The following is a 23574-nucleotide window of genomic DNA, read 5'->3' as shown; positions in this document are numbered from 1 at the left end:
TTTTTATAATTCGAAAAAAGTTCTCAAAAACTATTATTTAAAATTTTTCTCAATTTATACTAAAATTGCACATGATTTTTTTTCAAACGATATGTGGAATGTTGATGAATATTATAATTAATTGAATTTAAAATAAAAAATTATAAAAACATTAAAAAATTTCAAGTTATTTCTAAAGTAAATCAAAAAAAATTTAATTTAATTACAAAACAACAAAGTTTTAAACAAAGATTATGAAATCTATTGAAAATTTAGCAAGAAATTGTTAAGTTTATTGAAAACCATATAAATGTTGGAAGTTTTACGTTATTATGCTTTAATTATTTTAAATGTTTTTTTAACATTATTAAACTGGAAACTTAAACAAGAGAAAACTTAAGCAATTCAACAGAAATAAACTTTTTAAGGGGAAAAAACATAAGAAAAACATGTTATGACAAAAGTATAAACGATAAATGTTAACAAAATTTGTTTATATTTTGAGTATTAAACTGGTCAACAGTTTTTAATTGTTTTTCAATTAAATCTAACAATAATTAATATGTAGGAAAGAGGCAAAACTAAATCTGTAGATAAATTGTACTCGTATATCTTTTTTTTATAAAACATAATTTGTATTTCATAAAAGAAAACATTATACAATTTGCAAATAAATAAGTAAATAGTTTATCAAACATAAAAGTTATAAATAAAGCATAAATAAAAATTAAATAATAGATAGATGATAACTTCCTTATAATATGGAAGATTTTGATAAGAAATAACAATATGAAATAAATTAACCAAAAAACATTCTGTCAAAATACAAACACAATTCTTTTTATTGTTTTTAGCTAGAAAAATAAAAGTTTAAAGAAACCATAAAGCAACTCTGCTAATTTCATTATTATTTATTGTACACACTAAACTTAATTAAAAAAATAATAATAATAAATACTCACATTTTGATTTTGGGGAAAACTCCTGTTGAACGCCTTTAAGGTAAAGTTGTTTAACAATTATCAACATTTATCATCATGATTGTGACATATAACTTAATAAATAATAAAAATAGATTAAAAGACACACTGTAGGTAGGAGATAATTTAGCAGTAGGGTAACTATTATCCCGTCCCGTGCCTGCCGTTCTCGAAAAGGCCCTTTTTGAAGAAAGGCGAAAATTGAGCCAAAGAGGCTCTGGTAAGGCCAGGGCCACCGGCTCCTTCATATATGGGACTCTGTGGTATACGCGAACAGACTACAAATAATCTGCGTAAATATAATTCAAGCAAACGCCTGCGATGCTTAGCTACAGTTTCACTATTTGAGGAGAATAGTTCACGTCGTGGAAAGGGTAAAGCGGCAATCTAAAGAGGAATATAAAAACATTTTTTTTAAAACAAACAAACTCTCACTATTATCATAAACATTAATACCTTGGCTCCATAGGTATTCTTCATACTCATATGTAACTCTCTAAAGCGGCTATAACGACGCAATATATTCAATTTACCATCGGGTAAAATTATACGTATTTCATATTCATAATGTGTCTGTTTACCAGCTCCTCGTATCACAAAGGTAGGTATGGTAATAACATGTTCAGTTTCCGCTAAAACAATAAAAAACAAAATTTAAACAAAATATCTTCACATTTTCAAAACAACTTATAACTTACAGAAATCTCTAACCGATGGCCAAGAACGTGTCATATTTGACATATAACTAGAACTTTCCATGGATGATGTTATATCTCTATAGCGTGAAGCTGATTCCACTCCCTCTTCATTGTCATATTCTAGTTCTTCTCTATTCGTTTGACAACACAACTGATGTTCATCCACTGTATGTTGTCCCGTTTCTAGCATATGCTTTTCAATTTTAATATAACGTTTTTGTAATTCTTGCAATTCGGCTATTTGTTCATCCAACATTGTTTTATTTACATTCATTTCGAGATTTTTCATAATTAAAGCTTTTTGTGCAGCAATTTTACGTCGTAAACTGTGCATGGGACAGTGTGTTTGGACGCTATCAGAATTAGCGCTAATTTCACAAGATGAACATGATGCTGTCTCATCATCTGAATTGCATGTGGCATGATGTAGGGGATTATCATTATCTAGGGGCATATTTGTAGAGGTTGTCAAGTCGTGTATATGATTAAGATTGGAAGATTTTACCACCGCATCCAAACATACGCCACTGTCACTCATCACAGCATTGGGAACATTAAGATTTTTTCTTATGCTACCACTTTTTGAACTCGACTGGGTATCGGTATTTGTGGCCATCGAAGAGGAAGGTGATGATTTTGATTTTCGTATACCATCGGAAATTGTATCGTCATCATCGTCGTTAACATCATCATCATCGTCATCATCGTCAATTTCACCCGACGACAGAGTACAACTACTCAGTGGTGTTATTTCGTCTTCAGCGATTGTCGGTGAACTGAGATTGGAGCAATTCGTTTGAGCTGTATGAAAAGTATCACAGGTAGTTTCATAAGTATCTGTTCTCGATGATATATCATTTTCGGTTTGGACATTCATGTCGGTTGTGGATTTCTTGTTGAGGTTAAGTTTGAAGCTAAAAAAACAATATATGAAAAACATTTTAAGCATTTTTCGAGTTTTTGATACAAAATGTAGAATCTAGAATCTTAACTATTTGAAATGACTGTCTTCACTCACTTTTCTTTTTTCATTTGTAAATCATTATCATGATCAGCTTCCTTTTGTAGTCGTTGCAAACGTAACATTTCCAATTGTTCTTCGATTTGCAAGAGATTTTCATCGACTTGTGCGATTTTTGTTGTGCTAGCCTTTAAGATACGTTCCTTTTCAGCCACCTGTTCATCTAAACGATGTATGTCTTCGTTCTGCAAATGTAAATATAAGTTTAATCAGAAAATTAACTTTAAATTTTCAAAACTTACATTTCTTTTAACTGTGTCTTTAATAAACTGTGAAGCAAATAAGTCCAATGAATCGGCTGCGAGTAATAATAAATCGTCGGTCAAGGGAACGGAAGGATCCACTTTAATGTCAATCTAAATAAAGAAATAATTTAAGTTATTGTGAAAACAAGATACAAATGATACAAAACACAAATGGTCCTTCTAATCGAAAATTTTAATTTAAAAATGGTTTAATTTCCAAAATGACCGAAGGACCATTTATATGTGTGATGGTTAAAACATTTACATTAATAGCTATTTTATTCAACACAAACCTCATCTAATTTGCCACAATCTTGCAATTCTTGCAGCTCTTTGGCAACATACTCAGAAAAATCACGTTTTTTTGAGTCGAGCTGGGTTTGCAAAGCTGAGATCTGTCTACACACAATATCAGTCTAAAACGACACAAAAAGACGAGAACATATTAAAAAAAACAAAACGAATAAAAAGCTAAACTATAACAAAAAACATTTAACAATAAAAAGTAGAGTTTGTATATAAAACAGACTCCTAATTCCAGACCAGAATCATTATTTTATCTTACCTGTACTTTTTCATTATTTTTCTCCCAAAGTAACATATCTTTTCTGGCCATAAGTTCTTCTTCGCGACAGCGCAACAGTTCTAAACTATTTTTCTCTTCTTTTTCTAAACGTTTAAGTTCTTCTGTTAAATTTTGTACTTTAATCTTGTACTGGTCATGCATTTGAACACGTTCCTAAACAAAAAAAAACAAAATATTTAAACTAAATCCTTTCATCGAAAGTGTATTCCTTCACTTACAATATTTAATTGTTTAAGAGCATTTTCTATGGTCTCTAAAATTTTGCGATTTTCATCTTGTAACTCAGGATCATCACGTGACATGGGTTTAGTGGGATAGTATTGTTTATCGTTACGTTTAAAGGGTGATGAAATCAAACTACTACTCATAGAAGATGATTCATCGTCCAAACAAAAACTAGATGTTAAAAGATTTTCTCGTGATGAAGTAATTAACGATAATCTAGACATATCCAATTGGGAACGACTATATTCTTTACGTAGTCTAGCTGCCTCGGTAGGATTATTGAAACGGAATATATTCGTGCGTCCCAAAAGTATAATATCACCCTGCGATATATTTGTAGGTTCATCGATAAGATTGGCATTAAGCCAACATTGTGCCAAAGGTTTGGGATGTAAAGTACATATACCATCTTTGAGTACAATACTGCAATGTTGTGGACGTATGCCATCACCACTTAATTCAATATCAGGTGGTATTTCTGATTCCTCGGTACCAATGGAAGTTTCACCCTCTTTTAAACTATATAAAGTAACACCGGTAGTAATGTCATTGTGTATACCAATAAGATGAGGCATTTCAGAGTCCAAGACAACACCCACACCGGATTTACGTAAACCCAAACTTTTTTGTTCTTGCAGAATAGATTGAGCTTCTTTCCATTTTTCAGTCCATTCTTCGGTAAGATGTTTTTCTTGAGCCTCTTTCTTTTGTAAATCTTCCAACATTTTAAGAGATGGCTGCAGGGCATGCTGTGTAGATATACAAAAACAATTCAATACTATTCCTTACTAACACATACTTAAAGTGAATACTTACCACATCTCCATTTAACATAGATTTTAGTTTATTGATTTCATCACGCAATTCACGTATGAGTTTAACATTAGGATCTTCATTGATTGTGGGTTTATTTATGATATTCTTAGCACGATTGGCATAACGTAAAGTACTTAAGGTTTCACTGTAATTACAATCGGCCGGCGAAAGTGCAGCAATCATTATAGTTTTACTATTGCCTCCCAAACTGTCTTTTAACAACCACGTGAGAATGGAATCACGATAGGGTATATATAAAACACGTTTTGAATTGCCACCCGTGGTATTTAAGGCCGTGGAATTGCTTTGTTCGGCCAAGGCCGAAATAACACTGCCCAAAGTAACCAATGATTTGTTAATATGGGCTCCCTCTTTTAAACGTTGCCCAGTGGCGCCCGTAGCATTGGCTCGTTCGCTTCCTGCCAAATCCACTAAATGTATTTTCGAAACTGTCTCACTGGGCATATCGTTCATAAAGCCCGCTTGTACAAATGTTATTGTAAATATGGCATGACTTCTGCTACTGGTATCATTCATATTTGTACTAGCCGTTGTACGTTGTACATTACCACGAGCTATACACTCTTGAATTTCCTCGAAATCAGCTACAGAATGTTGTGATAAATTCTCTACATATGGACCCAAAGTACGATGTTCTCTAACTCTCAGACCATGACCACTCGACTGAGGACCCAGTAAATCTTTAACACGTTCATTATAGATTTCCAAATAACTGGCATGTGTTTTATAACTAGTACCCGACTCCTGGCCAACACGCATGCGAGCAAAAAGTTCCGAACAAATGCGTGGTATAAGGCCAGGGTTATCACTGGTGCCCATCATAGTAAATGTTTTACCGGAGCCTGTTTGTCCGTAAGCAAACACGCAAGCATTGTAACCTAAATAGGCAATAATATGAGATTTATTGCATTTTTTTTAAATTTAAATAATAAGTTTCTTTTTTTACTGACCTTCAAAGGCACAATCAATAACATCTGTACCTAAGTCACTGTAGACTTGTTGTTGTGTGGCAAAGTGTTTGTCTTCTTTGTCAAATGACCAATAGGAGTAATCGAATGTAAAATCATGAAACTGTGTATCACGCATTGATTGTACTTTTGGCTTGAGTAGACGAGTTTTTTTACTTTCCATTTCCACAATACACTGAGCATCCATATCCACTTCTCTGTAATAAGAAAATTGGTGTTTTAATTCATTTTTTAGAATAATTTTGAAAATTTTTTCATAAATTTACTATAATTTCATAAAAAACTATAATTAAACTCATTGAACTAGAACTGAACTAGAACTGAAATAGAACTGAACTAGAACTGAACTATACTGAACTAGACTGAACTGGAACTAAACTAGAACTGCACTAGAACTGAACTAGAACTGAACTAGAACTGAACTAGAACTGAACTAGAACTGAACTAGAACTGAACTAGAACTGAACTAGAACTGAACTAGAACTGAACTAGAACTGAACTAGAACTGAACTAGAACTGAACTAGAACTGAACTAGAACTAAACTAGAACTGAGCTAGAACTAAACTGAATGTAACAGTAAATTTTTTTCATTATAAACTTTATATGAATTTGTAGCTTTTATTCTTTAAACTATGGCAACACTTTTCGAAATTTCATTATCAATGCCTTATGACCGTTTGTGTTGTTACGGTTACCAACCACCCTAATTAAACCACTTATCAAATTATGCCGCCACACTTATGAAAAGTAGGATTAAATGAAATTAATGCATTTTATAATAAAAAAAAAATATGTTCTACTTAAAAAAAAGTGAAAATAACTTATTTTGTTATTAATAAACGTATTAAAATTATAATATCAATTTCGCGATTTCAAAAAACATCAGATTGTTTGTAAGAAAATTTGTTTAACAAAACAATTACTCTACTATTTTTATTGCACATATGATAATAATTATTATTCAAATATAATATAATAGTTATTTATGACACCTCTTAATTGCTAATATTTTATTGCTAAAACTAAATATTTTTATCATTTTAAAGCTCAATAATTTTTACACAAACAGACTTTTTACAATGCCAAAACTCCAATAAATCAATTTTCTAATTATATAAGAAGGAAATTGTTTTCACAGACATAAAATAACATTTATTTAGCTAAATAGCAAACAGAGGCATCTATATATCATAACATGCCACTAAATGTTCTTCTGTCATATTATATTTGAAAATTATTAAGCTATTTAGCAATATAAGCAGGAAAAATTGATTTTCTTTAAGAAAACTGAACCTGCTGAATTACATACATATGTAGTATATGTGTTTAACCCTACACCATAGTGTCGAGGGTATATTAGGTTTGTGCTGATGTTTGTAAGGCACAATAATATTGGTCCTATACCCACCTAAAAGTATACCAATCGCCTCAGCATCATTTTCTGAGTTGATTTAGCTATGTCCGTCTGTCCGTCCGTCCATGTAAACCTTGTAATTAAACTACAGGTCGCAATTTTGAAGATAATTCAATGAAATTTGGTACATGATCTTCTATTATCCCAGGGACGAAGTCTATTGAAAATATTTAAAATTCGTCCACTATTTTACCTAGCCCCCATACAACTTAACCCTACAACAGGACTTGTAAACCTTGTTTTTAACTACAGGTCGCAATTTTGGAAATAATTCAATAAAATTTGGCACATGATCTTTTGTGGTACCGTAGACGAAGCCTGTTGAAAATGGTTAACATCGGTTCATTTTTTCACTTAGCCCCCATACAACTGAACCAGCCAAATAGGTCTTTTAAGCTTATAATTATGTTTAATATACTCGTATCTCGACAAAAAGCTGCAAAATCAAGTTCTATACTATCCTTGATGACCCTCATGAACTTTATAATATAGGGCCTCATTTGACCCCAGTCGCTATGAAGGGGTCTTCAAAATTGAACTTAAATGTCCACAATTTTATTCAGCAATAAATTACTTAAATATATCAGAGGCAAGGTACAATTCAACTTATATGCTACGTATAGAGGTGTAGGGTATTATATGGTCGGCCTCGCCCGACTATAACTTCTAAGACCTGGTTCACACTAGGAAACTTTTTTGGGAAACTTTTGATTCTTATGTGTGAGAGAAAGAGAAAGAAATATCAACCATCTTTTTCTCTTACACACAAAATCAAAAGTTTCTCAACATAAGTTTCCTAGTGTGAACCAGGTCTAACTTGTTTTTAATAAACTCTGATGAATAGTACTAAAGCTGAATTTCTTTTTAATTTTGCTCAATAAAAAATGCGATAGTTCATAATCACTCAGTTTAATAATATTGAGTTATGACAGTTTTAAAAAAATAAGCTATTTATAAGTACTTTGTTTGATTTCTATAGTATAAAATTTTTATTTTTATTTTTTTACGATTATATTATGTTGTTTTTATTTAATACATATAATAGATTATTTCGAATACAGATTATCTTGAAAGAAATCTTTATATTGATTTCATAATCCTATTGAATAAACATTCAAATTCCCGTACATTCATTAATATATGAAATTGATTTTATTTACATACATATGTATGTATGTGTCATTTTTGTTTTTATTTACCTTGCATTAAAGGGACGAACCCTGACAGCAACTTTAATCGATGATGACATCTTGCTGGTGATATTTTTCTTGTTGTTATTATTTAATTTTTTTTGTTATTCCTTTTGTTGATTACGTTAAGGTTGGTTGACGGTTCAAATTATGACGAAGATGTTGATGAGGTTTATGTTGTTGGTGTATTGTACTGAGAAACACCACACATGAGAAACCAAAAACATAAACAATTGAAAATTAAAAAAAAAAGACAACAACAAAAATGATTTAGTTAGTTACTTCCTAGTTGGTCTTTCTTGGTTTTCTTTGTCTTATGTATTATATTGTTAGTTTGTTACTCTTTTGTTATGACTTTTTTATTTGTTTTTTTTTTTTATAGTATAATTGGTATAATAATTTTTTCACGAAATTTGAACTTAATCCACTTCACTTTATACTTTGTTTTTTTTTATACATTCACTTCTTTCACTTAAATAAAAAACCAACCACTTTAATTTAACTGTAACATCGTCTATACATTACTCGCACACAAACATACATTCCGTATGGGAATAAAAATTGTTGGAAAAAACAAGTTTCTGTATTTTGTTGTTTTTTAAGTCTGCTTAGAAAGAAATTTGGTTAAATTTTTTAGTTCTCTCTTTAAATATGGTATACATTTTTATTATATTCATGATGATGATTTTAATAAATTTTTTTCACATCGTTTTGTTTTATTGTATGATTGGTCTAATTTGTATATTATATACTTGTTTGTCTATTAACCAGCATTTTGTTTTAATATGACGTATCCAATAACCAAATTATAATTCTATTTCTTTTTTCGTTTTTTTCACTTTTTGCAAAATTAATCATTAATGAGGAGGCGTCGCCATAATTTTTCATTAAAATTTTTTTATTACGCATTTTCCATTTGTTTCTTTTACGATTTCATGGTAAACTTTTTATTTTCTTTGATATGTTTAAGAAATCAAAAAATGAAATTGTTAAATAATAATAAAAATTGTAGGAATAACAAGAAAACGGCAGAGAAAATATATAAAAACAATGTAAACACTTGCAAACACTCTCTCTACTATTTCCTTTTACAGATTAATGACTGACTAATGTTGACATCATAGGGGTCAGAGCTGGAATATATTAATTGTTATAAGTTATCAACATAAATGTTTAAAAAGATTTTCTACTTAAGTATTAATTTGCAAAATTTTATTGTTTAATATTTAAATATTTGTATATTTTGTTTAAAATTCAGGTAAATTAATTATTAATATAAATATATTTATAATTAAAATAAAAAAGAATATCTATAAACTTTCCCATCTCTGTAGGAGAAATAATTAATGACAGCTTAATGTAAACAGTAGTTGTACGACGTATCAAAACAAATATAAACATAAAGTACTAAAAAATCAACTACTACCGATAAGGCAGGTTACTAAAAGTGCCTGATAGATGGTAATGCAGTGTTAAGTTTGTACAAATATTTAACTGAATTTGTAATCAAAGCTTTCAAAAAATTAATTATCTAATTATTTTACTTATAATTGATTTAAGTTAAATATTTTTCAACCATTTCCATATTGATTCTGAATTATAAATATTTTGTCTTAATTGAGTGAATATTATTAATTGAGTGAATAAAAGTTTATCCACTATTCTGTTTGGAATAGATTAAATAAAAAATTTTGTTTTCATATTTCCTATTTAAATTGATTGAATGAATTCAACATAATAAGAAATGAATTTTGTTTAAAATGAGTAATCTTAAGACAAGTGTTTACTAAATCATTTAAAAGATAATGATTTTAAATAATGATATTAAACATATTAATATATTTATCAGAAGCAATTATAAATAACATTTTTATAACTATCATTTGATCTGTGAAGAATGTAACATTAATTATATAGAATTGAAAATTTTATATTATTTCAATTTTGTTTTAAAAAAATATATACTGTAGGTAGATTTTTTAAGTAAGTTTTTTATTAATTAATTTATTTATTATTTTTAATTAGTTATTTTTGGTATTATTTCATTAAGTTATTATTTAAAACATAAATATTTATTAAAACAAATAATAACAAATATATGTTATCATCTCACCGTGAATGCCAATTCACCATTTCATATAATCTATTACAATTTTTGACAATTTAACAAAAACATATGTTTACTATAACTGTCAAATTGTGACATTTGTGTACCATCAAACATTTAGCTGCAAATTTACGTAATTTGCCTTCGTTAAATTAAATTTTTTTGTAAAAATTTCTTAATTAAGGCAAATTTTCGACAGCAACAACAAAATGGGTAATGCATATATGCGTGCAACTCATCCTGACACCATGCCAGGACCCGACTGTGTACCCACATTCGATCCTCTCTTGGGTGCACCAAATCGCAAAGAACGTGTCATGAAAGCGACCAAAGAAGAAATGGTATCTGCCAAACTGCCATTAGCCGATCGTGACTATTGTGCCGATAAATTATTGAAATATCGTGCCTGCCGTTCTGATGTATTCCCCTGGTTGTACAAATGTCATCATGAGAAACATGAATACATGACCTGTGAGTATGAGGACTATGTATTGCGTATGAAGGAGTTCGAACGTGAGAGAAGATTGTTGGAACGCCAAAAGCGTTTGGATGCAGCTGCCTAAGGTGATATCAAAATCTACTGCAATTAGTTTAATTTCTTTCTATTGGAAGCTGGTACTCTAAAGTATAGAGAAATGTTTTTGTATAATATTGACAATTGCATTCACAGTATTTTTCTTGTTTTCCAGGTTTTCTTGGTGGAAATACGATATTTACGAAGCCAACAAAGGAAGTGTTAAAAAATTTTCAATTGTTTAACAATAAATTTCTAATAATAAGTTCTAAAAACTTGTGTTTCAAATATTTTAAAATGCATCAAAACAATGCTAAATAATTATAATTTGCAGTGAATCTCTTTTATTATAGATCAAATTATTTAATAATAACTGGAAACTTGGAGAACCAGTGTAGATTTAAAAAAGCAAATTCTTCAAGCAAAAAAATGTAATTTGTAATGAAATTTTCATTAACATTTACAAAACGATAGTGTCTGGCCTATAAAATATGTGTAACAGTGCTGAAGATTGCCAAACAAAATCAATTCATTGCAAACTTTGTTACAATCGCTAGTACCCAGCAAAAAAAGCGAGGAAAGGAAGTAGAATTTTCACCACAAATAACATACTTGAAGTACTTCTAATTTTGGTGAAAAACCTATGAATTTTACATTATCATGTCATTGGAGGGAAGTTGTTCATTTTTGACAACTATGAACTACATCTAATCTTATTCATAGATGCAGTAAAAATCCGATATTTGGATGTCAAAAATAAACCGAATTCGTTCAATGACATCCTTATGTTAATTTCATTGGTTTTTCACCAAAGTTTGGTGAACTTCTAATATGTTATTTGTAGTGACTACATCTCTTTCCTCACTTTTAACTGGGTTTTCATTTGTAAGGAAATGTTTTGTTTATAAGAGTGAAAATATGTTTTTGCATTTTTAGATGTGATTAAGATGTCGTTTGTAAAGTATGACATCAATTATTTTTTACTGGCTATTAATATTAAACATTTTTAAAAAGTCCAACATCCATTCAATGACAAGCTAATATAAAATTTATTGGTTTTTCGCTAAAATTGGATATTCTACTAATTTTTCTCACTCATCGCTGGAATTGTGCTGTACTTAAGTAACTTTCCTAGACCAGTTATAGGCTTTTAGCTTTAGTGAGCTTTGTTCATAGTAAAATAAAAGTTCTCTTACACATTTCGATTTCGAGCTGTAGCCTAGTTTCAGAATGGCTATCGCTTAAAGGACTTAAATGTCAATGGTATACTTTAACCATTATTCTTATCACATAACTAGAGCACTAAAGGACGTTGAGGAATTGTACTTTTGTTAATCTAACAGTTGTTCTTGTATGTGGGTGATATATTAGCAGGATACTAAGTCCAGGGATATTTTTCCATTAAAGTCTCTTATTCAAGATGTTATCATATATTCTCTGTTTTGTTTATTGTTTGTATTTTAAATTTGCGTAGCTACTCCGAGTCGAAGATTTACCACGCCAACTCTAATTTTTCCAGAACGACAGACCTAAATACAAATTTTAGTTTTCTTTGGTTCTCCACCATAATAAAAAATAAAATATTAGGCAAAATAAATTATTATTAATTTACTTTGAACTTAGGTTAAGTTAACACCATTGCATATGGTCAACATGCACCTCAAGAAAAAACTGTAACTGTAATTATCTGAAGTAGCACATTGACCAATAGGATTCGAAACGTAAAACTCTCGAAGGCAGAGCAAAAAGGGCGGCCTGATTACCCTTAAGCGATAATGGCAACGATGCAGAATGGTCTTCCTCCACCCAGAGCTGAATTACAATGTCTGTTTTGTTTAATTCCATAAGTTTGAAACAAAAATAAACAAAAAACCGTTAAATTACACAATGCAACTGTTTTATGTTTTTTCTATTGGCAACACTTTTTTAGTCAAATGTAAACAAACGAAGAATAAGAAGAAGCATATAAATAAAATCGTAAAAAATATAACTTTCTTTGGTAAAATCATTGAAAATATATAATTTTATTAAAAAAACAATTATGGCTGTTTGCATTTCAATAATTGGCAAGGATGTAAGTTAATTTAACAATTTAAACTTATTTTATTTATATTTTAAAAGCTAAATTGTATTTTCAAGAACGCCCCTCTTTACTTGTCCACCACGGATATGGACAAGGAATTGGAGTTGCAGTATCGTGTACATGCTGCTCTCGATGTTATTGAAGAGAAATGTCAACCGGTTGCTAAGGGCACACCGGAAAGTAAGGAAGTTTATTTGGGACAATTATATTCGACGGAGACACACAAAATGTAAGTTGATGGAGTTACTATGTTGTCTCAGTTTTGTTAATCTGCCGGGAATTCATTTTTTGTTGTCTATTTTCAGTTATGGTTATGTGACAAATAGTAAAATTAAATTTATACTGGTTATAGATTCGGGAAATATCGCCTTAAGAGAAAATGAAGTTAGAGCGGTAAGTGTATTAAAGTTATTGGCAGTTTTTCGGTTTTAGTCATTAAATTTTTACATTTACATTATGGTTAATTGAATCTGTCCGTATAAAGTATGTAACTAGTGCTGGAACAAATAATTTACTTTACTGTTCAAGTATCCCTCAGTTTTGTAGGTTTTATTCAGAAATAGAAGTGATTAAAAAAAGAAAATAGTACATTGAAATTCTAGTATAGATACGACCATGATGAGATAAGTGCATCCTAGATAGGACTAAATCATGCAATCCAAATATATTTGTATCTGTATTAAGGTCTTTATCGAATTTTTATTTAAACATGTTCAAATGTTTTTCCACCGGAAAGGCTATAAAAAGACATTCCTAATTAGCTGAAAGTAAATAAAGAAAAACTGAAAATCAGTTTAAACTAAACTTTTAATAGATCGCAAGAAATCCTCTACAGGTCTAATGTCATTTAAAATTATACTTTTGTAAAAAATTTATAAATTTTGCAAAAATTAGATTTTGGACAATTTTTTGCTAAAAATTAATTTTTTTTATAAAATTTATATAATTAAAGAAAATTATAATTTTTCACTTTAGATTTTCTTGTTAAAAATTTGAATTTATTTAAAATTTCCAATTTGACACTGAAAATTTAGCTCTTTAACAAACAAAAATCCTTTTTATACCCTACACCACTTTAGTGCACAATAATATTGTTCCTATACCCACCTTAAAGTCCGTCTGTCCTTCCGTCCATGTAAACCTTTTAATCAAACTACAGGTCGCAATTTTGAAGATAATTCTATGAAATTTGTTATACGATTTTATATTGTCCCAGGGACGAAGCCTATTGAAAATGCTTAAGATCAGTCCATTATTTCACCTGGCCCCCATACAACTGTAACCCCGAATAGGGCTTGTAAATCCTTTAATCAAACTACAGGTCGCAATTTTGAAGATAATTCAATGAAATTTGGTACATGATTTTCTATTGTCCCAGGGACGAAGCCTATTGATCGGTCCATTATTTCACCTTGGTCCCATACAACTGAACCCGCCAAATAGGTCTTTTGAGTTCATAATTATGTTTAATATAATCGTATTTGGCCTTGATGACCCTCATGAAGATTTTAATTATAGGGCCTCATTTGACCCTATCCTGTATAAAAAGCCTACATCAAAATTTTACTAAAATATTCACAGATATTGGCCTTCCTTTTTATTATTAAAATTTTCCTTTTTTTAAACATTTTTTCTATAAAACTCATTTACATCATTTCATAAACTCATCAGTATTGAACATGAATTTCATGATTGTAATTAATTTTTTTTTAATTTACAACAAAAATTCACACAGATGTTTCGTAATCTTCATATGCTTTACACTGATGCTGTTTGTAATCCATTTTACTTACCCGGTGAACCGCTCAACTCCAAGTGAGTCCTTTAAAGAATTTTTTTTAAATACACAATTAAAAAAAATAAAACCAAACTTTTCTTTTGCAGAAAATTCGATCGTTCTATACAAAAACTTATGAGTGGTAGTATTTAAAGAAAATTTTAATTAAAAAAAATCTTAAAATAAACATTTTATTAGCGTAAAGTTTTTGTTTGCTTATAAAAAATTTAAACATAAAATCGTAAAATAAATTTAAGTATTAAATTTAATATAAAATTAAAGGCAAGTTTTTTTTTTGGTTTTCTTAAAACTAATATACATAACGTTCATAAGAACTGGGCCATTCCATAACGAATATATAATCGGGAAATTGTTTAATAAATTCTTGAGCATGTTTACCGCGTGGATATTCAAAGCTAACATAATGGCCGGATATACCCAATTCGAATAAAGGTTTATCTAATGGTTTATTGTTTAACTGCAAGTAGAAATAACAAATTTTATAGAGGTTTTTTTTTGTTTAAGTTTTTATTGCTATTGATTACTTACCTTTAAATCAAAATAGAATTTTAATGGTGTGTGTAATTTACCATAGGTTAGATATATATGATAAGGTGCTTGATAATCGTCTAATAATTCTTTAAGAAAAGACCAATCTACAATTGTCACACCTTCTACGGGCAATACAAATATGCTCATGTGGGGTGGTCCACTTAATTCGAACTCAAACCTAGCAGTATTATTAGCGGCATTAAAAGTTTTATTTAATAATTTAAGTGTGGGAGTAGCCGGTAATTCAGCTGGTTCTTTGGTTGGTAACCATCTTCCTGTATTGCGTGCCTTAACCATGCGATGATTGAATAGTGGAAAACCACACATCATATAGTCTTCACAATCTTCTGCTACAGATTCCATGTCACTAAGATCTATTGTTTCTTCGATGGGATGATGCATGCGTCTGTCTTGGAAATCAAAGTAGTAGCCGGACTCATTGCGGCTTACCGAACCGTCATATTCGTAAAATACACGACGTACGTTCTGAAATTGAAAGAAAATGACTTGTCTATGAACAATTCTATTAACCAGCCTATTGACAAGACTATTGACTAAGTCTATAGACTATTCTGTGAACTATCCTATAGACAAGTTTACGAACTTGTCCATTGAGTAGTCAATTACCTAGTTTATGTAGAGTTCTATGGACTATTGTGTAATCCATGAACTAAACTATTGACTAGTCCATTAACTAGTCTTTGTTTTAGACTAGTCTCTATAACCTAGTCTATGTACTGGCCAAGTTTGAAACTTACCATAAAATTCACTCTTCCAACATTTGTTTTGGGTCTGTAGGGGAAACCGATGGGCGATATAGCAATCATGGCAAAAATAAATGTTATCAACAAAACACATAAAAGTAAAACTTTAGAACGACGGAACATATTCCACATAGGCATCTAAAGAATAAACATTTCAATTCATTTTATCAAAATAAAATAAAATTAAGAAATTATCTTAATACAAACCACAAAACCCATGCACAGTATTGTGCCCATACCGCAGATGGCACTAATTAATAAATCTGGATTATAACCGGAACCAGAACGACCCATCATAGGCATTAAAGTGCTATTTAAAATCAAGAAAATATAGGCAGCATAAAGAAAAGGTAAAATTTGACCTAAAATTATTAAAATACACCAAAAGTTGCCTGAAAATATGAAAGAAAAAAATATTAATAAAAAAGGTTAGAAAAACTAAATTTTGAAAATCCACTTACCACGTCTATGTAAAGTTGTAATGAGATTCAAAATTAAAGTTAAACCATAGAAAAACAAAGGAATCATAAACATATAAGAGCTGCGTAAACCCATAAAAGTCGCCACTATACATATAACTGACATTAACAAGGCATGAGCATGCTGGATTAATTGAATTTTAAAATTTTTACGCAATTTATCCTAAAACAAAGAAACAAATTAATAAAAATCCTTAAAACTTAAAAAAACAAAAAGAAAAACTTACATTTCTGGAAAAACTTAAATACAATAAACTTGGTAAAGCCAAACCAACCAAAGCAGGACAAACATATAAACCAAATACCAGCCATTTACTGGTAAACCAAGTCATAGAACGATCTCCACTATCAAACATTACCGCCATTAAAAGGGGTAAACCCATAGCCAACCCTAGGCCCACTATATGTAAAACCAATATTAAAGCATAAGTTCTTAATAACTTGCCAATGGATATGTAAGAAATAGCAGCCATAAACCATAGAGACACACCCACGGCTATCAAAACTATTACAGAAATACAAGTATTTATAATTTTACCCTGAGTCTCGGTATAGTAGACAAAGAATAGACCCAGGAAATCATAAAATACGGAATGTCCTTCGGCATGTTGCTGGAAAAAGGAGAAAGGATTTATGTAATTTAGAGTTTAATAATAAGACAAAAGTCTAGTTGATAAATTAGTTCACTGATCTATAGGCCAGTATATAGATCAGTCCACAGTCCAGTATATAGATCAGTCTATAGACCAGTATATAGATCAGTCTATAGATCAGTATATAGATCAGTCTATAGACCTGTATATAGATCAGTCTATAGATCAGTATATAGATAAGTCTATAGACCAGTATATAGATCAGTCTATAGATCAGTATATAGATCAGTCTATAGACCAGTCTATGGACCAGTATATAGATCAGTTTATAGAACAGTCTATAGACTAGTATTAGTCTATAGACTCGTCTATAGATTAGCCTTTAGATCAGTTTATGGACCAGCCTATAGATCATATACTAGGACATTTCTTTTGTTAGGAAATTCACATTTTAGATTTTTGTTATCAATCTTCAGACCAGTCAATGGAACAAGTCTTTAGAACAGTCCATAGGCAATAGAATGGTTTAGTAACTGGTCTATTTTATTTTCTGTAGACTGATTTATAACCACGTCTATAGTCTGATCTAGTCAAAGGTTTGACAATAATAGTCATATATAAATCAATAGACTAGTACATGAATTAGTAAAAATAATAGTCCAAAAACTTACCAAAAGACAAGTCCATCGATTAGTCAGTAGACTAATCCATAGGTTAACCAATATAGTAGTAAAGGAACCTACTCGTAGACTAGTAGGTAGACTTTTTAAAAGATTAGTCTCAAGTCCTTAAACTTGCCATTAGACCAGTTCATAGACTATTCCAAAGATTAGCCCATTGACCAGTCAATATACTAGTTCGTATACTAGTTAATAGACAAGTCCATAGGCTAGGTAATAAAGTAGCAAAGGAAATTGTCAGTAGACTAGTCAACTAGTCTAGACCATAGACTAGTTAAAAGACATGTATATAAACTAGTCAATTAACTAATCAATAGATTAGTCTGTAGAATAATCAATAGAATAGTCAGTAGAATAATCAGTAGTAGAAATACAATAGAATAGTCAAAAGACTGGTCAATAGACTAATCAATAGACTTATCAATAGACTAATCAATAGACTAATCAAATCTCTAGCATAACCACATAATCAAATCTCTAGCATAACCACATAATCAATAGACTAATCAATCGACTAATGAATAGACTAATCAGTAGACTAGTCAATGGAATAGTCAGTAGTATAATCAATACAGTAGTTCGTAGACCAAATAATAGACTACTAATCAAAAGACTAGTCAATAGAATAGGCCATAGACTAGACAAAAGACTAATTAATAGACTAGTCAATAGATCTGTCAATAGATTAGTATATAGATTAGTCCATATATTAGTCGATAGACTAGTCAAAATGCTAGTCCATAGACTGATTAATAGACTAGACCATAGACTAGTTAATAGGATAATCCAACAACCATAAACATAGTCAATAATCGATAGACTAGTAAGTAACCCTTAGTCCACAAACCTAGTCAATATAATATTCCTTTGACTAGTCAAAAGAATAGTCCATAGACTTGTCAAATATTCTGGTATAAAAATGATTTAATTACCTTAGTATCTTCCATTTCGGGAGCATTAGCCAAAGCTTTGGCAAGACTTAAAATATTGTTGCCAGTATTTTGTAAAGTTCCCCGAGGTATAACATCATATTTATCGAATTTCGTATGATAAACATAACCATTATAGAAATGAGCAAAATCCAAACCTTGTAAAAAAAAATAAAGAACAAATTAAAAATTTTAAAGTATTCTCAATTTATTAAATTTCTATTTGAAATACTAAAACAATTGACTACTTACCAGGCACATGACCAAAATCTCGAAATATTCTAAAATCAGTATCGGAGGGTATAACTTTGGCCTCAAATAGTTCTTCACCCACCGAGGTGGCATAGGGTTTAACAGCATGTTTGTTGTAGTACTATAAAAGCGAAACAAAAAGAAACGCAATTACTACCGGATTTAGTTGTCAGAAAAAATGGGCTTGTTTGCTTTTTCCCATAAAAGAGTTCATTTAAAACAACAAAAAAATATTTGTATTTATAAATCAAAACAAAAATAAGCTTAAGTTAAATTGTTAAAACCAAAATAGCTGTAGATAACATAGATGCATATCGTTCTAATCTTATCTTTTAATAACCTTAAAATATAGATAAATTCTTTTTTGAAATATTCATAAATACTCAACAGCAATTATGCGTTTATCGTGTTTTTTTTCGGTAATATCTGGACACGGTTTCGAATACTTTCAACTTTATTTGATTATTTTATGACAATGTTATGTTGTTGTTGTTGTTTTTAACAACCTACACACGATAAGTGGAGGACTTTAATAATTTATACTCATAATAATTAAAAATCAATTAATACATAATTAAATGGGCACTTGAATAACACAAAGAAAAAAAGAAAAACAATTTAACAACTAGTTATCTGACCAATAGGAAATGAGCCAATTAATATTGAAAAAAATCTTGGGGTTCAAGATAAAACTATAACAGATTTTACGAACAAAGTTCAAACAAAAAATAAAAAAAATAGTAACTAACCTTCATTAGCCAGGGATGATTGGGACCAGATTGAAATAGAATTTCTCTATGACCACTGCCCGCTGAATCTAAATTGATTAAGGCTCTTAAAAAAAAGACATAAAATTTATGTTTTTGGAAAGGGAGAGCTTAAATTTTCCATTTACCTGCAATTTTTGGCCCATTTATGTTGTGTTATAAAACCATGAGAGGCTTGTAAAGGATTTTCTTCAGCACCATTGAATAGAAATACAATGGGATGTTGAAAAGTTTCCCGATTAGTGGCTATAACACGTAAAATCTCTAGCATAACCACAACCATAGCACCATCATCACCAGAACCTAAAATAATGAAATATTTTAGAGTTTACGTTAAAACAATGTACATTGAACCAATGTAACGTTAATATTCAATCAAAAATAATAAAATATTTTAGATTTTACGTTAAGACAATGTACATTGAACATTGAATCAATGTAACGTTAACCTTTAATCAAAGTAATTATGTTTCAAATAACTGTTTCTAACTTGGATCTATGAAAATATGTCTTCTTGATTAAGAAGTTTAACATTGAGTCAATGAAAATTTACATTAAATCAATGTACACATTCAAAATATGTCTTCTTGATTAAGATTCTACTTAGGGTAAACATTGAGTCAATGTAAATTTACATTAAATCAATGTACACGTTCAAATTAATTTTTTAACTTAACGAACTTGTACATTGACTCGATGTTAATTTACATTGTCCTTGAAATATTGGCCCCTATTCTGCATTTCAATTCGAATCGAAATTTTCTCCGTTTGGCAACTTTTGTATTCTGCATTTCGATAAGACTCTTCGCCACATAAACAACAACTTACAAAAACGTAGGTACGATCGTAACGCAGAATAGTGCCGGTCCACACTAGGAAACTTTTTTTTGGGAAACTTTTGATTTTGTGTAAGAGAAAAAAGGAAAAATATCATTCATCTCTCTCGCGGTACCACAACAAATCTATGTGTGAACATTAAGGAAACTTGAAAAGAGAATTAAGAAAAAGTTTCTTAACAAAAGTTTCCTAGTGTGGTCATACACTCGTTCGTAAAGCATTGAAACAAAATGGAATTACTTCTTCTTTTTCTTACGATTCAGTTTTTAGTTGGAATACCTTTTTCAGTCGTGGCGTAACTGAATGCGTAAACGTAATCGAAATGCAGAATAGGGATAATTAATAACTTCACTCAAATGCAAATCCTAAAAAATTCCACTTACCTGGACTTCCTGGTTTCGAATCGAAGTGACTATTTATCAAAAGATAATTATTTGAAGTTGAATTTTTACAACTCAATTTCACTACAAAATTTTGCAAAGACCTATACATGTTTATCATGGACCAATGCATATAAGCTCCAGATACCACCTGTACATCCACTTCCATTTCATATAAATCATTATGCATAACACTGCGTATTTTTTCCACCTCATCATGTAATAGCTGTACTGTACGATTTTCATTGGCAAAACTACCCGTTACTTTGGGTCCAATCATATCAAAATCAAATAAAATACGTTCAGCTCTTTCTGCTATAAATTTGCCCTGATGTTGATGTTCATTATCCACTGTTAGACCTTTGGGTAAATGATAGAATACTGGCAGTACGATGGCAAAGAATAAAACAAACCAAAAGAGTAGAAAAGCAGGAGCATAATACCAGCCTACTCTACGGCTTTTGTCCTTAGCCAAGGCCATATTTTCTTCTTCTGCTTGCTCTGGCACAATTTCAGCAAGTTTTAATTTATCTGATAACTAGAAAAAAATATATATATTTTTTTTAAATAAAAATTCCCTTTTAATCCTTAAGTTTTTAAATCACTAACAATTTCCGCTTTTTCCGCCATATTTCTATTTAACAAAAAATCTGTTCTTTGCCGTAACTCTTACCGCGGCCGACTAAATCAAATTTTGTTTCAAAGAAAATCTTTGTAACTTTAGATTGTTATCAAAATTTGATTTGTTTAATGTTTTATCCATAAGGGTTATAAACATACATATGTACATTGTATCTATAAAATAATTTTATAGCCTAAATATTGGTTGGTATAGGTTTATTGAACATAACTAGTCAAATTGCTGTGTCTTTTTTAATAGTTCATTTGCCAAAAACACAATGAGAACTAAAGCGATTTTTTCAAATAACAAATTTTTTATTATGAGTCAGACAATTTACTTAATATTGGTCGTATTTTCTAGATCAAACGTCGGAGGCTATGAGTGCGGATTTTTTTCCCTAAAGCTGTTTTATTCATTTACAATATTTTTTCGTATTGAAATATTGATCCATGATTTCACTTAGACCCCATGTAAATATGGATTATTCAACAATATCCCAGCAGTTCGACAAAGAGTCAATACATACGAAAAAGACAGTAATTTCCACTAATAGTTAACCACCTGGATGATCGTAATACGTATGTTTTGGGTCATTCGTCACGAATATACCCTTTGTAAACGAGAATGAAGACAGTCGTCACTTTAGTGTCCTCTTTGTAAGCGGGAGCGGAGACAGTCGTCTCTTTACTGTCCTCAAGTAACCAAGAGATTATACTCTTAAAAGTAGTTTTTTTGTTGTATTTCCGAAAGTATTTATTTAACCCATCTTTTGGAGAAATGATTATTACTTTCTACTGATATGCCACCATCTTGTTGACTCAAATTTATATCTTTCTGGTCAATCGTCACATTAATGTTCCATAGTATTCTAGAGAGTAGACACTAAAATCTTAACACCTGGCTGACTCCAATTCGTATGTTTTTGGTCTTTTGTCACAAATAAACTCTTTGTAAACGTGAATAAAGACAGTCGTCACTTTAGTGCCCCATTTGTAAGCGAAAGCGGAGGCAATCGTCCTTTTACTGCATCTTTGTAGGATGTAGAGTGACGATTGACTTCCTTGTAGGACAAGCCCATGTGAAAATGGTTGGTCACCTGGGTAGTCAGGTGGCTAGGGGCCACCACAAGTGGTAGGTTAAGTGGTCAGTTCGGGACTGTCCCCTCGAACTCCTGGGTAGTGATCAAAATTTCGCATAAGTTAGTAGTGCCATTTTGGATCCTAGTTCTTATATAACTGGCAAAAGAAAACTGTAACTGTAGCGATGAAATGCGACATATAAAAGTTTTATAAGATCCAAAATATGTCATAGTTCATGAGAATTTTTCATAAATTGGCCACAACCTCCTACTCTTTATCAGGAAAACACTATATTGCAATGCATAAGTATGTAATCCAAATCAGTTTTGTAGGGTCCTAAAGACATCGGCGAGAAATTCGAAATTAGCGTGAAATTCCGATCACAATAAAAAACTATTAATACAACAACATCATTAACTTCACATACTAATTTAAGTTAAAAAAATTACTTAAATTTGTATAAAAACGCAACAAAAAATTTAACTTAAACATTTTGAATTTCTGACAAGTGATCTTGTCATTATCGATCAAACACAAATGTTTGAGCATCACAACTAATATGTAAACAAAATTGGTTGTTGCTATAAATACGAATTTACATATTTCTAATACATATATTTATTTAAAAAATTAATATGTTACAATAATTTTTAGCTAATACTACGAGTATTATGTAAATTAACTGTTTTTATTGCATAAGTTATTTTGTTAAAAAAAATCACAAACTTTGTCTTATATATCTTATTACTGCAAACATACCTTGATTTATTATTTATTCAAAAAAAGATTACGTTGATTGTTATTTCCTTTAGCGTTTAATTTATCAAAATTGTAGCACATTCGTTTGTTTTTTTCCTTCTTAAAATTTTACGTCTAGTCTTCACAGTCGTAATTTAAAACTAATTCTTGCCAGCATCAATTCTTATCATAGAGGTTCCCAAAAATATGTCTAACCGGCTCTTTGTGTTTCTTTTTTGTGAAATCTCAAATGCGTAATCAGCGTGTGTATTTCTGC

General features: G+C 30.3%; 4 protein-coding genes across 5 annotated transcripts; 2 read left to right on the top strand and 2 right to left on the bottom strand.

Moving 5' to 3' along the window:
• Positions 1-281: 281 nt before the first annotated feature.
• Positions 282-9241, bottom strand: LOC111674487 (kinesin-like protein Klp98A). Of its 2 annotated transcripts, XM_023435093.2 has the most exons (11): positions 8154-9240; positions 5522-5736; positions 4551-5449; positions 3728-4483; positions 3489-3662; positions 3217-3339; positions 2921-3034; positions 2676-2863; positions 1658-2571; positions 1416-1591; positions 284-1346 (listed from the first exon to the last, which is right to left on the bottom strand). In XM_023435093.2, the coding sequence occupies exons 1-11, from the start codon at positions 8201-8203 to the stop codon at positions 1104-1106; spliced, it is 3852 nt and encodes a 1283-aa protein (XP_023290861.2). In that variant the 5' UTR covers positions 8204-9240; the 3' UTR covers positions 284-1103. The 2 variants fall into 2 exon arrangements, with proteins under 2 accessions (XP_023290862.2, XP_023290861.2); XM_023435094.2 differs by lacking the exon at positions 3217-3339 and having other exon boundaries at positions 282-1346; positions 8154-9241.
• A 1100-nt stretch (positions 9242-10341) lies between these two features.
• On the top strand, positions 10342-11098 carry LOC111691261 (NADH dehydrogenase [ubiquinone] 1 beta subcomplex subunit 7). Its single transcript, XM_023453924.2, has 2 exons — positions 10342-10876; positions 10941-11098. Exon 1 carries the CDS (start codon positions 10461-10463, stop codon positions 10812-10814), a length of 354 nt encoding a protein of 117 aa, XP_023309692.1. The 5' UTR covers positions 10342-10460; the 3' UTR covers positions 10815-10876; positions 10941-11098.
• Positions 11099-12679: 1581 nt separating this feature from the next.
• Positions 12680-14896, top strand: LOC111691265 (trafficking protein particle complex subunit 2-like protein). The gene is made up of 5 exons (XM_023453928.2): positions 12680-12839; positions 12905-13077; positions 13154-13241; positions 14584-14663; positions 14733-14896. The coding sequence occupies exons 1-5, from the start codon at positions 12807-12809 to the stop codon at positions 14776-14778; spliced, it is 420 nt and encodes a 139-aa protein (XP_023309696.1). The 5' UTR covers positions 12680-12806; the 3' UTR covers positions 14779-14896.
• LOC111691258 (endoplasmic reticulum metallopeptidase 1-like) lies at positions 14804-23567 on the bottom strand. Its single transcript, XM_023453919.2, has 12 exons — positions 23319-23567; positions 20862-21396; positions 19770-19944; positions 19624-19708; positions 18875-18995; positions 18626-18780; positions 16648-17031; positions 16403-16583; positions 16149-16333; positions 15936-16079; positions 15175-15663; positions 14804-15103 (listed from the first exon to the last, which is right to left on the bottom strand). The coding sequence occupies exons 2-12, from the start codon at positions 21337-21339 to the stop codon at positions 14936-14938; spliced, it is 2565 nt and encodes an 854-aa protein (XP_023309687.2). The 5' UTR covers positions 21340-21396; positions 23319-23567; the 3' UTR covers positions 14804-14935.
• Positions 23568-23574: the final 7 nt, after the last annotated feature.

This window comes from Lucilia cuprina, chromosome 6 (assembly GCF_022045245.1).
Source record: "Lucilia cuprina isolate Lc7/37 chromosome 6, ASM2204524v1, whole genome shotgun sequence".
Taxonomy (NCBI): domain Eukaryota; kingdom Metazoa; phylum Arthropoda; class Insecta; order Diptera; family Calliphoridae; genus Lucilia; species Lucilia cuprina.
Note: the sequence above shows the minus strand (reverse complement) of the source record. Positions and strands in the feature narration are given on the sequence as shown.